This window comes from Heloderma suspectum, chromosome 17 (genome assembly GCF_057233095.1).
Source record: "Heloderma suspectum isolate Gila_16-S chromosome 17, 16-S_ref, whole genome shotgun sequence".
NCBI lineage: Eukaryota > Metazoa > Chordata > Lepidosauria > Squamata > Helodermatidae > Heloderma > Heloderma suspectum.
In genome coordinates this window covers 2778815-2792990 of record NC_139474.1, presented here as the reverse complement: position 1 = coordinate 2792990, position 14176 = coordinate 2778815, and the positions used below count along the sequence as shown (strand labels likewise).

Below are 14176 nucleotides of genomic sequence, written 5' to 3'. Positions count from 1 at the left end.
ATCTTCATCGCTTGGAAAACCCAATGAAGGACAAGGTTCAGATGGTGGGGTGTTACGTTCTGCTTTTGTTTGGTTAACAGCAGTACCTTCTACCTGCTATGTTTCAGGTTCCAGTTCAGGTCCCTAGTTCTATCAATGGATAGGAGGGCCGCAGGGTGGGAACTACAGACACACACGGCGTGCACACCCCGCATACTCCCCTCTGCATATACCAGGAAGGACCCAAGACCCTTTGGAGTTGTGGGTGTGTGGGTGTGTGAAGGAGTACAACTTGTGGTCCCCTGGCAATGGAAGCCTTTTAATAACAACCTCCCAAACCTGCCACTTGCAGAGACCACCTCTCTGCGCCCTGCAAGCTGGCTGGACCTCCCCCCTCCCCCCCCCTCCGCAATATACACCCCCCTCTCAACTCCCCAAAGCATTCAATGCAGAGACAACAGGATAAAGGAACTCTTACTTCATACAGTTTTTACTTTACAAGTCAGCAATATGCTGTACATTTCCAGTTGCTGTACGTTCCATTTGGAACAGTATGCTTCTGTCCAGCAGCTGCTGGGAAAGACATCTTGCACTCATGTCCTGCAGCGGATTCTCCAAAGCAAGAGTCTCCAACCTTTTTGGTCAGTGGGCACATTTGGAATTTTGAGAGGATGGTGTGGGCGCTTTCACAAAATGGCCCCCCGGGGGAAGCGCTCATTCACAAAACCGGCTGCCGGGGTTGGCGTGGCTGGTCACAAAAGACGCGTTTCCCAGAAGCGAAACTGATGAGACTAAAAGAAAAGTAACTTGCCCAAGAACCTAAATACAAGGAAGAGGTGAGGTCTGAGCTCCAAAACACTGGCAGCATCTCCAGTTTAAAAAAGGGTATCAGGAGGAGAGAGACCTTTGCCTGAGACCCTGCACAGGTGTTGCCAGTCAGAGTTGACCATGGTGCAGAACCTCAGGCCAAATCTGGCCCTCCATAAGGCCACGCCCCCTTCTCCTGGCCCCACCCACATCCCTCCACCCACTGTTCATTTGGTTGTCTCTTGGCTTTGCATTCCCCCCCCCCCTTCTACAAGGCTGAAATGTCTCTCCTAATGCTTCATGGCTAGCAGTAAGAGCTTGAAGCTAAAATATCCAGGAGGAGGGGTTGTATTTAGGCTCCACCCCCTTTGCCCCCACCCACCACTGGAAGGCGGGCCACAAGAGCTTCTCTGAAATGGAATTTGAGCCCTGAGCTGAAAGTGGTTCTGTACCCCTGGAGCAGATAGTACTGGACTGGATGACCTGGTCTAAGGTAAACTCCTGTGTTTCATCTGTCCTCCTCCAAAATGGCATCCTGTACCACACAGGCACATTACTGATCCAACTTGAAAGTTTCTGGAACAGGCAATGAATACTGAATGCGTTGCTGAGCTTAGATCAAACCTTGCCTAACTGTCCGGGGTCTCCACAACGGTGTTTTCTCCGTCTAGATTGTCCATCTGAAAATGATCGTCAGGCACTCCATCCAACATGCGATCTGTGTTAGGTGAAGCGTTCTTTGGGTCTGTATTGACCGTCTCGGCCTTTCCCAGAACAGAGGTCAACTGGACCCAGAAGAAGGCTTGCCGACCAGGTTCTGAAGGCCACTCCAAATACGTCTTCGTACTTAACATCTTCCGCAACTTGCAAAACTTGTTGGGCAATGCCTGCAGGTCAATGGCTTCCTTCACCACCAGCACCACGTCTTCAAAATCCAGGCCCACCGCCCGCTGGTGGGCAAAGTAGAGCTCATAATTGCACCAATCGCTGTCGACAAAACTGCGCGAGAGGACAAAGATGACCTTGCAGCTGTTCTCCATGTTCTCGATTATGTTGTCGATGATCCACCGTCCTGGCGTGAAGTCACGCTCATGAATGCACACGCGGTACGGTGGGCTCGAAGCCTCCAGCCTCTGGAGGAGTTCTCGCCTCACCCACTCGGCATCAGCAGAGCTATAGGAGATGAAGGCATGATAAGCAAACTGCCGTGCCGGCTGGGAGCGGCTAGCCCGGTATTTGGACCGAACAATATGGAAGGTAGCTCTGAGATACCAAGGAACGTCAAACCTCCAACACAAAACCACACAGACTATCACCACTGTGGCTGTGATGGTGACCGCAATGGCCACCACCACCGTGATGTCACACTCTGTCACCCTGGGAGCATAAGCAGCCACAGACGTGTCCAGCAGAGGTTCTGGGTGGTAACATGTCCACCCACTGGGCCAGTCCAGCAGCATCAACTTGCCATTCCTCATGGTCTCTTGAAGGAAGCTATAGAGGTCACAGACACAGTGGTAAGGGTTGTTCCCTGCTTTCAGCTGGGCAAGATGCGGCATGTTGACAAAGGAACCTTTGCTGATGACTCCAAAGGAGTTGCTGTCCACTTTCAAGACCCTCAGGTTTGGGCAACTCCACTCTGTAGGAATGAACTTGATCTTGTTCCCACTCAGCAGCAATTCTCGGAGGTCAACAGCAACCTCAAAGTACTTCATATCAAGCCGTTCCAGCTGAGAGTAGGACAAGTCCAGGAAGTGCAATGTGGTGGGAAGGCACTTGAAGATCTCCATAGTAACTGCATTGTTAGCCAAGGCCAACCAAACAAGACTGGGACTCCAAGTACATGGCCATTCATTCAATCGCCCAATTTGGTTGTGGCTCACATCTAACTGAGAGAGTTGGGGCCAGTTGGAAGTCAACCTGGACACTGTTCTCAGGAGGGTTAACGCATTATAGCTAAGGTTGAGCTGTTCCAGTTTGGGCATGATGTCCTGGTATAGGCAGCCCTCGTTGAAGATGTAGCTATCGATCAGGCGGTTGTTGGAAATGTTCAGAGCCACCACGTTCCTCATCTCGCCCCAGGCATCACAGGGCACAAAGTTAAAGTTCACATTGAGGATGGAGAGGTAAGTCACACCGGCGAACCATGTGAAGGTCCAGTCAAAACGCAGGATGTCTGGATTGCTAATGTCCTTCAGCACCAAGTTGCGGAGGGTCAGGTTGGCAATGCCAGCTTCCGGGGGCTTCCACTGGGGGGACCGTGCAAAATCAATGGCTATGAAGGAGAGGTCCTGAATACGGGACTTCTCAACATTCAGCAGGACCAGGCGCAACAAGTTCTCGTTGAACTTTCCCCTGTAGAAGACTAGCTCTTTTGTCTCTACTTCAGCCAAGCCAGAGAAGAGGTCCATGGTATCGGTGTAGTACATGAACTCAAAGAGGTTACGGAAACGGAGATACTGCATTGGCTTCCCCGACAAGTCCTGAAGCATAAGCAGCAAGGCCTCTGCAGTTTTGTCTAGTGCGATGTCACACCAGAAGGCTGTAGTGTTGAGTTTAGAGAAGGCCCCTTTTTGATACTCCATCAAACTGGAGGCCGTTTTCAGGGAAAACTTCTTCAGTGGGATCTTTTCCAGAGGAAGGAAGTCCTGGCTGCCCACTGTGTAGATGACGGGGCCCCCCAAGGAGAGGTCTTCAAGATTCGTCAAAGTGCTGAACACTCCATCCAACACTGAGCGGGGATAAAGGTTGTTAGAGATTGATAACAGCTTCAGGTTTTTCAGTGGTTTCAATGCCTGCGAAGGGATCTCCCTCAGCGAATTGTTGAAGAGACTTAGTTGTTCCAAAAGGATGTTTGAGGCGAAGGAATCACTCGCAATAGAAAAGATTCTATTGTAACCCAGATCTAGGCCTTTCAGCTGGGTCAAGGCTGAGAAATCTCCTGGGGTGATCTGTTCGATCTTGTTGTAAGAGAGGTCCAATAACTCCAGAGTGCTGGGGAGATCCAGAGGGACTCGAACCAGGTTCTGACCTCGACAAATGGCTTTCTTGTTGAAGGAGATCTGACAAAGTGACACCTCAGACTGTTCGGCTAGACTCAGGAACACCGAACACACAACTAGCCATGGGGCGGCAAGTGGGGGCAGATCCATTCCACTTCACATCTTTACTGTCAACCTTAGCAGGGAAGGAAGACAAAAACCAAGACAGTAAGTTGCCCAGGAAAGTTCCCCTCTTCTATATAGCCAGCACAATCATTTTTCAGGGGGAGGGGGGAGAAATAAATTATGAAAATTCTTGTGGCTAACAAGCAAAATTGATCAATCCTTAACTGAATGGAGCAAGCAGCACTCCTACATAATGCTATGTAATGTCGAGCTCCAGTTTGTTTGATCGCAGTACATGAAATATTTGTTTCGGTCTACTAGTGGCTGTCTGGCTATTCATGAGTCAGATTTAAAACCAAACAATCCTGTACTGCAGTGGGCTTCAAATTCTTGAGTGCCTCCAGTGTGGGAGAGCCCACCACCTCCCCAGGGAATTGGTTCCACTGTTGTATTGCTCTAACAGTCCAGAGGTTTCTCCTGACGTTCAGCCGGAATCTGGCTTCCTGTAACTGGAGCCCATGATTCTGTGTCCTGCACTCTGGGATGATCGAGAAGAGATCCTGGCCTTCTTCTCTGTGACAACCTTTCAAGGACTTGAAGAGCATTTATTTATCATTTCATTTCTATACTGCCCAATAGCCAAAGCCCTCTTCAATGCTGGGGATGGGCCGGCGTTCCCCACTGCACCTGAAGGCAGCGGGCTAGCTTAGGGGGCGCTGGGCATGGCGCAAAGGTCACCGCTCCAACACCTTGCTGCCGCCTCCCAGCGTCTGTCACCTGAGGCAACTGCCTCACTCTGCCTTATGGTAGAGGCCGGCCAGTGTCTGGTTGGGGAATCTGCTTTTAACGTCAGAAGAGATGCACGAGTGAGGGGAGCGAACCCTTTCCCCACCTTATCTCCTCCTGCTCCGTCACATTAAGCACTTTTCTACCAGTCCAGCCCCAATACCAAAAGTGAGAGGGTGGCTGGCGAAAACGGTCAGGAGCGTGGTAAAACGGGGGAGGCGGCCGAAAGGTTTCACTCCCCTCACCTGCAGAACCTTTTCCCATGTAAAAACAACCCAAAGGAGGACACCTTTTCAGAACATGAATGGGACAGACAAATGGAAACCAAACGTGTGTTTGGTTTGGCCCCGACTGTACACCCAAGGGCGTTCCCCGGGAATAGTTTACAGTGCATAGGGGTTCCATCATGCGGGTACAGAAAGGCTTTGCTGAAGGAAGGAAGCCTGAAGAAGAGCAGTGGTTTGAACTACAAAAGGAAGCCCTCTGTCGCCGCTGCTATGCCAGGGGTACTGTGAGAAATCAAAATGGCAGCTTATGGACCGCATGCATGCATGCATTTATTGCATTTATACCCCTCTTGCAATTTTCCTTTTGCAAGGAACCCAAGGTGGCTTACATTATCCTCCTCCTCTCCATTTTATCCTCACAACAACAACCCTGTGAGGTGGGTTGGGCTGAGAGTCTGTGACTGGCCCAAAGTCACCCAGTGAGCTTCCATGGCCGAGTGGGGACTAGAACCCAGATCTCCCGAGTCCCAGTCCAATGCTCTAACCATTACACCACACTGGCTCTCAGTGTGCTCTCACTGGTCTCAATCAGACCAGTGCTGCCCCCTAGTGGAGGGGGCAGCACTGCAGGGGGCTTTGCCAATGGCCCCCTCAAAGCTGGAGATCTTGGGGGCAGCATTCCAGTGGTGGGCGGGGCCACAGGCAAAGGGGGCGGAGCAAAAATACAACAACAACAACACCCCACACATCTCGGCTTCTAGTTTGGCCCTTAGAACAGAGGCTCACTTCATTGTTCGCCAGAACAGTAGTCACTTGGGCCCGATTCTCACAAACAGGAGGTATATCTGGACTGTGAACAACCTCAGACTACAAGCAGCTGCTCACACGATCCCTGTACAAAGACGCCCAGCATGTCAGACGGAAGGGTTCTCACCTAGCTTCCTCTCTTGACCATCCACTTCTCCTTGCAGAGAATTAATTCAGTCAAATCAAATTCAATTAAGAATAATAAAAAGAGTACTTTTGGCACGGAGGGGCATGCTGTCATTTCTGAAGTGCCATGGCTCAGACAAAGGCTAAATATCCTCACCTGCTGTTTGAGAGAACTATTGGCATCTCTGGGCAATCCCTCTCCCCAGATTTAGAGCCAGCGGGGTGCAATGGTTAGAGTTTCGGATGAGGACTTGGGAGCGCAAAGTTCAAATCCCTACTCGGCCGTGAAGCTCGCTCGGTGACCTTGGACCAGTGACCTTGGTAGGCTTGCAGCTTAGCCCACCTCACAGGGTTGTCGTGAGGATAAAATGGGAGGAAGGACAGAATGGGAGGAAGGACAATGTATAGTGCCTGAGTTCCTTGGAGGAAAGGCAGGACATAAATTAAATAAAGAAATGCGCCAAGAAACACAGGGACATACATACTGAGAGCAGAAGGATGCCAGTTTCCCGGGGTGAATGTCAAGTGACAGGTGGAGAAATCTGTGTAGACGGTATTTGCAGGTCTTCTAAATCCTCCATGCTGACTCAGGACAACAGTCCTGGATTGGGGGGGAAAAGGACAAAAACAAGCACTTTTACTGGAAGCAAGAAGGAATGGTTCTCACATAGTGAATCATGACAATAATATCTCCCCACCCCACCACATTAAAATTACTCCTGTTAGTCGCCTGTTGCTGGCAAAAGTTGCCCTCAGATGAGCAGGCAGTGAAACTTTAAAGTGTGTTTAGGGTTGCACCCCACGTTTGCTTCCATTCCTGAACCCTTTGACACTATTCAGGCTTTACTACAGTTAGCTGGAAGCAGAATTAATGCAATGGTCCCATGTAGCATCTAAAATAGTGCTGTATTATCTAGCAATGCCCTTCCCCATGGCCAGGGTGCTTCTATCATGTTTACTCACAAGTAAGTCCTGTTCAGCAAATATCCCTTGCAATACTAATTAAAAGCTTCCAGCTTCCAGTTTCCACCCTGAGTTTTCCTTCCTTTTGAGTGCAGCTGGGGAATTAATGATGCCTTGCCCCATAATGAGTCCGCTTCTATTCATTGCAGGAAGGGAAGAAGGTAATTATCATTTATTTGTTATTCATTTATGGCATCTTTATCCCGCCCTTTAGCCAAAAAGGCTTCCAAGGCAGCTTACAAAGATAAGAAATAAGAAAGTATCTGCCTGCAAGCTTACAGTCTAAAAGACACGACACAAAAGGGAAGGGGACTGGGAGGGAGGAGGAAGAAAAGCAAAACTTAGGCACTAGATTCTTCCTTGCAAAGTTCAGCAGGCCATAGAGAGGGTGGAAGGGCTGCTGCTTCCTTTGACATCCTCAGCACTGACAGTTGGTGGGGGGGATAGAGGAGGGCTCTTAGCCGGAGATGTAGCCAGGCACAGTGGAGGGGTGCCTGACTGCTACGATCGTATTATAGAATCATAGAATAGTAGGGTTGTAAGGGGCCTACAAGACCATCGAGTCCAACCCCGTGTTCAATGCAGGAATCCAAGTCAGAGCATCCCTGACAGATGGCTGTCCAGCCTCGTCTTGAATGCCTCCAGTGCAGGAGAGCCCACTACTTATTAGTATTAATTTCCTTATATGCTTTTCTTCCATAGAAAACAAGACTACTTTGTCATAAAAGAAAGAAGTGGAAGTAAATCTGCAATGCAACACACAGGTGTCTGCACAGAACGACAGGACCCTGAGCAGGCATGGCTCTGCGAATGAATCCTTATGAAATGTTTATAGAAAGTTTATAGAAAAGATGTATAGAACGCAGAGGCCCTTTTGCAATCTAGATCGGCAGATACTGAGTTGCACAGACATGGCAAGTGCCTCCAAAACAGCACCTTATTTGTTGTTACGCAGATCTGTAACCAGCGAAACGGTCGCACACCGTTTTAAAACCCATTAACCTTGAAACTGTCTTTTGTGCTCTGCACTTTCGCACGCTGGACACAAGACTCCATTTGAGTGCCATAGAAACACTCCTTATGGGAATGAGGTCATTCCTCTGCAGTTCGGGAGAAGTGGAAGGCCTCACCCCCTTTTATAGAGCCTCAAGGGAGGTACTTTTGAACACAGGTCTCACCAGCTGGTGAAGTTTAACCACTACTGTTTGCTTAGAGATGCTGATAGGGATGTGACCCTTAAAAGAGCCTGTTTGCAGTAGGTGTGGCCAAGAATCATTCATCACTCCTGAGCAATGAGCTGCCAAGGTGATGAATTCCCCGCCTCGCCCTTTTCCTCCCCTGGATCAAACCAAGAGTCCTCCCCCCACTATCCTGCTTCCAACAGTGGACAGATAGATGCCTCTGAGAAGCCCACATGCAGGGGGTGAAGGAAACAGCCCTCTCCTGCTGTTGCCCCATGGGCTGGAGATGATGGGAACTGTAGTCTAAGACAGCTGGAGGGTTCCGGGCTGAGAAGGCTGCACTGAACTATCATGGCCAGTAACCACTTGGATGCCTCCTCCTGCAAGAATCTGTCCAATCGCCCTTGAAAACCATCCAAGGTAACTGCTGTCACTGACACATCCTTCGGCAGCAAATTCCATACATTAAAATAAATATAAACTGGGGCGTTGCCTGGGCAGGACTGACGGGGCCCCAGTCCTCAATTATTTCCCAGGGCCCCAGATCCTGAGGGCTAAGAAGAGGGTTATTTTCCTCAGCTTAATTGCTGTGCAGGGGGCCATTCCTGAGGGGGATTGCAGCTGGGGAGGGAAGGGTTAACTCCCCCCTCCCCATATCTTGCAAGACCCCCCCCAATCTTCCCCTGCATAGCAATTAAGCTTAAAGGGGGGGGAAGCATTCTCTGTTTGGGCCAGGTGCAAATTAACTGAAGAATGTAAAATACATGATCTGGATGGGAAATTAACTGGCCGGCTTTGCCTGCTGTGAAACTGACGTAAATCCTAGCAGTTCTTTCTAAATGTGCATATATAAGATAGAAATGAGCATATGCAGATTTGCGCCCTGTAGGCCTTCCTCAGCCAGAGGGGGAACAGCTGCAGGGAGCTTGCTTTGCTCTTCCCTGCCAGAAAGAGCACCCATAAAAACTTTGAAGCTGGTGGCTGAGTTTTGCTTGCCCACGCCCTCGTCCCTCCCAGTGTCTTTTCCTTTTGCGTCGCGTCTTTTAGATTGTGCACCTGAGGGCAGGGGGTGTCTCATTATTAGTCTGTGTAAATTGCTCTGGGACCCTTTTTTGGCTGAAGAGAGGGGTAAAAATACTGTAAATAAATAAATAAGCACATTATGTTGACTGATCTGAAACCTACTGCTGATCAGTGGAGGCTGGTGGCTCCGATGTCAGTGGGGCGTTGAATCTGCTCCAGGTTTCAGTCAGAACCAGTCAGTCGTGCAAGCACCTCGGAGAGCTCCTTTAGAGTTCTGACTGGTTCCAACTGAAACCCAGAGCAGATTCACAGCCCCTCTGACATCAGGGCCACCAGCCTCCAATGCTGCAGATTCATTTTATGGGGAGTTCTACTATTATAAGAGAGGAAGAAAAACATCTGCCCTGTTTTATGACACCATGTGTAAATTAGGTGCAGAAATGAAAAAGAATGCAGGCACCCACATTGTACCCATCTCCTTGCCCTTCACAGCTAGTCGTAGCTTCGGGGCAGTGATTTAAATTGGGGAACAGCATGGGGGGTGTTAACCCTTCCCGCTTAATTGTGGCCCTGATCCACTCGTGTTTCTAACTCATGGATGTCCTGCATCATGTCGAGATTGACTCGAATTTACCAGAAGCAAGGGTTGGTCACAACGATGTTTCTCTATGACATGGAAAGTCGATGTCCATGCTGTTCAGTTGACAAGAGTCTGGCACACATTTATAAAATATCATTTTAATGTATTTTACATGGATATTAAAATATACACAATCTATGTTGTCCTATTTATAATGGCCGATCTAAAAAAGAGTCGGATATTCTTCGCCTCTGGTTTATGTACATCTTGCAGCGAACAGCTCTCAGGACAACATTTGTATTTAAGCAGTGTTTGACAGAGAGTCCTGCATTCAGTTTTAAAAGATTTTGAGTGCAGACTTCATTTTTGCATCTGTTGTACTCCCATGTCACTTTTAAACCAGATTATTGGTTTTTGAAAGGTCGCTTAATAACCAACTTTTTTTTTTTAATTCAAAAGGCTGATGTTATTTTTTTTAATTTATTTGAGCTTTCTTCCTCAGTCTACTTTTCGAATGATATAAAACAGCAAAGCACACAAATTTACAATTCTGAGTATTTGCGATAACAGCCAGGAAGAAAGGATTACGCCTGGAGGCATAAATGTCACATAAAAATGGTATATGTTTTGATCGCTACTGTGACTTCACCCCCCACCCCATTGCTGGTTTTAAAAACAAGAAAAAACAACCCAAATATTTGGTTAGTTGCTGGCCAATGCTCATTTCCCCTCATGTTACACTTTAATACATTTTTGGCTTGGAAAATGCATCCCATGGCTTCCGTTTGCTCTCACCGTCCTGGCATTCTGCTCACACAAACAGACATTCATAACACATACTGAGCAGTAGAATGAAGCAAACCGGATATTCAGATGAGGAGCGTTAGGGTGAGAATTTGGAGGCCAAGGAAATCAGATTAGAAGCAGAGAAGGCCCAGGAGCAGCAGAATTCTACCCAAATATGCCAGTGGTTAATTTCTAAAAGTAATCACTTAGTTCCAAAATTAAGAGAGACAGTGTCGTATCAGCAGGCAGCGTGTGAGCCTAGGAGGTTCAAACCCCGGCTCGACCATGAAGATGGCTATGTGGCCTTAGGCAGGGAAGACACGTTCTCTCTCAACTCCATATATCCTTCACAGGGTTGTTGTGAAGATAAAATGGAGTAAATCCCAGGTATACTCCCCTGAGCTCCATTGAGACAGGGCAGCCTGCAAGAGTGTCAAAAGAGAGGTGCAAGGAGTACACCCACTGCACCTGAAAACTTTCCCCCCTAATCTCAGGTCTGTGGGTTCCCTAGAATGTACCCTCTGTACATGCTCAAGGAATTCATTTGCAAACTCAGTTCTTGGAGCGAGAATCCTTATGTAGCCAAAACAGCACTGTCCACACACACAGAGGGCAGTATTAGCAGGCTCCAGGCAGCAGGGGGACCCCAAAGGTTGCAGAAATACCCCCCCCCCCAATCTTTAGAAAGAATGGAATATCCTTTAAAAGGGCATGGCTGTCAGGAACACTCCACACTGCAGCATTCTGTTGCAGATCCAACTTGTGCATTCTATTACTTCTCAAATTCTAGGACTGAGGCCTGGCCTGGCTAACAGGTCCTGGAGCCAAGGTCCAGGGAGCTGCAGTTCAAGTGATTCCCATGCCCTGCCAGGCTCAGAAGTTTACCTTTCCTTCTATGTATCTGCATGCACCCACAGCATACCTCTGGGGCAGGGGAGGAAACCCCCCAGAGATATATAAATTAATGTATACATACATAACAGAAGTGCAGATTCCTCTGTCACAGGGAAAGATCCATGCCGCCATCTCTGTATTCCATAGAGGTAGTCTTACTAGTCTATCCCAGCAAAACCCCTAAAAGAGGGGTTTTAAATCTTAAATCAGCTTTAAATCATAAAGCTGAACAGATTTATTAGCCTTTTGAAATGCCATATAACTCCTTTTGTTCTTTGCTCAGATTTAGACATCACTCAACAGTAATACTGGCACCATTTCCCCCTGGCAGCATGTCAGGAAGAAATTCAGAAGGGAGAGTTTTGCCTGTTGAATTCCTGCCTGTTATGCAGCTGGTAAATAAGAAACTAGTCAGATGTTAATGACGAGAGCTGCTAGGGCACATATTTGGTCTCTGCCTTGGAATCACCTCTTCCTATTTTCAGATGTGAGGGGGTGGGTTTTGGATCATCTGTATACTGAGGGAATGGCACTCTGCACATACTCAGAGGACCTATTATAGTACACATTCCAGAACTTCAAAACTATTATTAGGAGCGGGCTGCTGGGTTTTGCCCTGCACAGAATTAAGGCCTATGCTGTCATGAAATAGATTGTCCTCAGTGACCAAAGGCACATAACACGAACAACAGTTTTTCAATCTGTAAATTAGTGAAATGTTTTCGTGTGTAAGTTTCCACATAAAGGGTAGCCAGCCACTAAATTGGAAGAAAGTGCTCATCAACCACCTTGTAAGGTAGCGTAATAATACTGTCTCCACATTGCACTAAATAATTTCATGGAAGAGGCAAAATTTGAACTGGAGACTTTGTGATTCACAGCTCAGCCTCTTCACCAGAGACTGGTTTTAAGGGCTGCTGAGATAACCTAAACTTGGATCCTCAGAGCTGTCCCTCCTGAATTCACCCTGGAAAAGAATGTCATGCCATACTATACACAAATGGCCACAGTTTGCCACCCTGTTAGCCCGCGGAAGCAAAAACAAGAAGTCTTGTGGGCCCTTAAAGGCTAACAAATGTATTGCGGCATAAGCTTTCAGGGACTACAGCGCACTTCATCAGTCTGAGGAAGCGGGCTGTCGTGCATGAAAGCACGTTATGCCATAAAAAAATCTGTTAGCCTTTAAGGTGTCACAAGAGCCTACCTTTTCGCTTGTGAAGTCAAACATTCTCTAACAAAAGGATCAATCGGTTAGTCTTGAACAAAGGCACCATGTGTCCTTGCTGGTTTTGCCGCAGCAGACTCGACCCTGCTGGAAGGCGCGATATCTAGGAAAAGCCCTTCCAACGCTAAAAAAAAAAAAAAAAAACCCTTCTAAAATACAGATATACAGACTGCTATACACTGTCTCAAACACTGCAAATGAGTGAAGCGTTTTATCGTGTCAGTTTCCACACAGGCAATAGTCCTCAACACAGTTGGAAAACGCCTACAGCCACCACCACCGTGCAGAGGGATACATTAAAACCAAGGACAAGAATACCCATTGAAAGCAATGGGAGCTCTCGGAACGTCTATAGGAAATGAAGGGAGGTGAGGATGCCAACCGTAGTATTCGGTCGCTCAAAGCCCTTTCCCACGATCCCAGAACGTGAAGCCTGGCTGCAGTTACCCTGTGGAGGGTGAAAGGCACTCTGAACATGCTCAAAGGCACTGAGCCCTCGTTCAAAGCAAGCCGTCAAAGAGGCAATCCCTTTTATTACGCCATTATATACACATACACAGAGAGAGAGACGAAGACGGACTATGAACCTAATATAACTTATACATACACACACACACACACACACACACACACCCATTCATATTTATCCATGCTGGTGGCGTGTGCGAGTGTGTGTATTTACATGCACACGAGTCCATCCCGTCACATAGCGACCAACACCTCGCCAGCGGCCAATGACACGCTCTCATTTCCAAGCGGCCTTCTAAACTTTGGACAGGGAGCACACAGCGTCCCTCGAGTTGCAAGTTTGGAAGAGGGAGGCGGGGAAGATCCATTTACCTTGGGCGTCCTCCGGACCTGCAAACGGGCGGCTGCGGGAGAGGGGGAGCTCTCTTTATTCCGCGTACGCAGCTCCGAAGCGCAAAAGAGCGGCGCAGCCTTCTAGTCCTCGGTGATCATTCCCATTTCCAGCAAAGCGCCCCCATCGCCTCCGCGACCCCGGCCGCAGCTTCGAGACAAGCGAAACTGCCGGGCGAGCGAGAACGGCGATTTTTCCCCTTTCTCTTTAAACCCGGTAAAAAGAGGGCGGGGCTTCTTCTTAAAGGGACAGCTGCTCGGCGTTGCTCAATTTCTCAAGGCGCAGCTGGGCAGGCTTCGCTCGGTGCCAGGACGCCCCGCGAACCCCGTCCCCCGTCCCCCGTCCCGTGCTTTCCAACCGCTTCTACGTTCCTGACAGGTTAGAAGAAGAACAACGAAGAATAACAAAACCACTCTTGAGCATGTGCAGTTTTGCATTTTAAACTCCCACTTAAATCACAGCAGCCTTGTGACTGCAGGCGTCAAATGGAGTTTGCGCCTGCCTCCCTGATGCCCGCATCAGCCGCCACTCTCTCTCTCTCTCTGGGTGGGCATTTCATAGAATAGTAGGGCTGGAAGGGGCCCACAAGGCCATCGAGTCCAGCCCCCTGATTTGCGGCGGGCGGGAGCTTGCGGATTCTTGCCCTTTGCCACTGCTTCTGGGCCCTTCTGGCTGGTGGAGTGCTGGACACATCCTCGCCCAGCCTGAAAGCAAGCACATTGCCGCAATGCTCCTCCTTCCCAGCTGCTGGTGGCAGCATCTCTCTCTCCAAAGCCTGTTCTCAGCTGCAGCAGACGCCTCTGGGATGCTGGCACCCGGGACCGTT

General features: G+C 48.7%; 1 protein-coding gene across 2 annotated transcripts; it reads right to left on the bottom strand.

Moving 5' to 3' along the window:
- Positions 1 to 449: 449 nt before the first annotated feature.
- On the bottom strand, positions 450 to 14020 carry LOC146334207 (toll-like receptor 2). 2 transcript variants are annotated; one of them, XM_084824671.1, is made up of 3 exons: positions 13332 to 14020; positions 6325 to 6440; positions 450 to 3963 (listed from the first exon to the last, which is right to left on the bottom strand). In XM_084824671.1, the coding sequence occupies exon 3, from the start codon at positions 3936 to 3938 to the stop codon at positions 1416 to 1418; it is 2523 nt and encodes an 840-aa protein (XP_084680797.1). In that variant the 5' UTR covers positions 3939 to 3963; positions 6325 to 6440; positions 13332 to 14020; the 3' UTR covers positions 450 to 1415. The 2 variants fall into 2 exon arrangements, with proteins under 2 accessions (XP_084680797.1, XP_084680798.1); XM_084824672.1 differs by having other exon boundaries at positions 6321 to 6440; positions 13332 to 13559.
- Between the last annotated feature and the right edge of the window lie 156 nt (positions 14021 to 14176).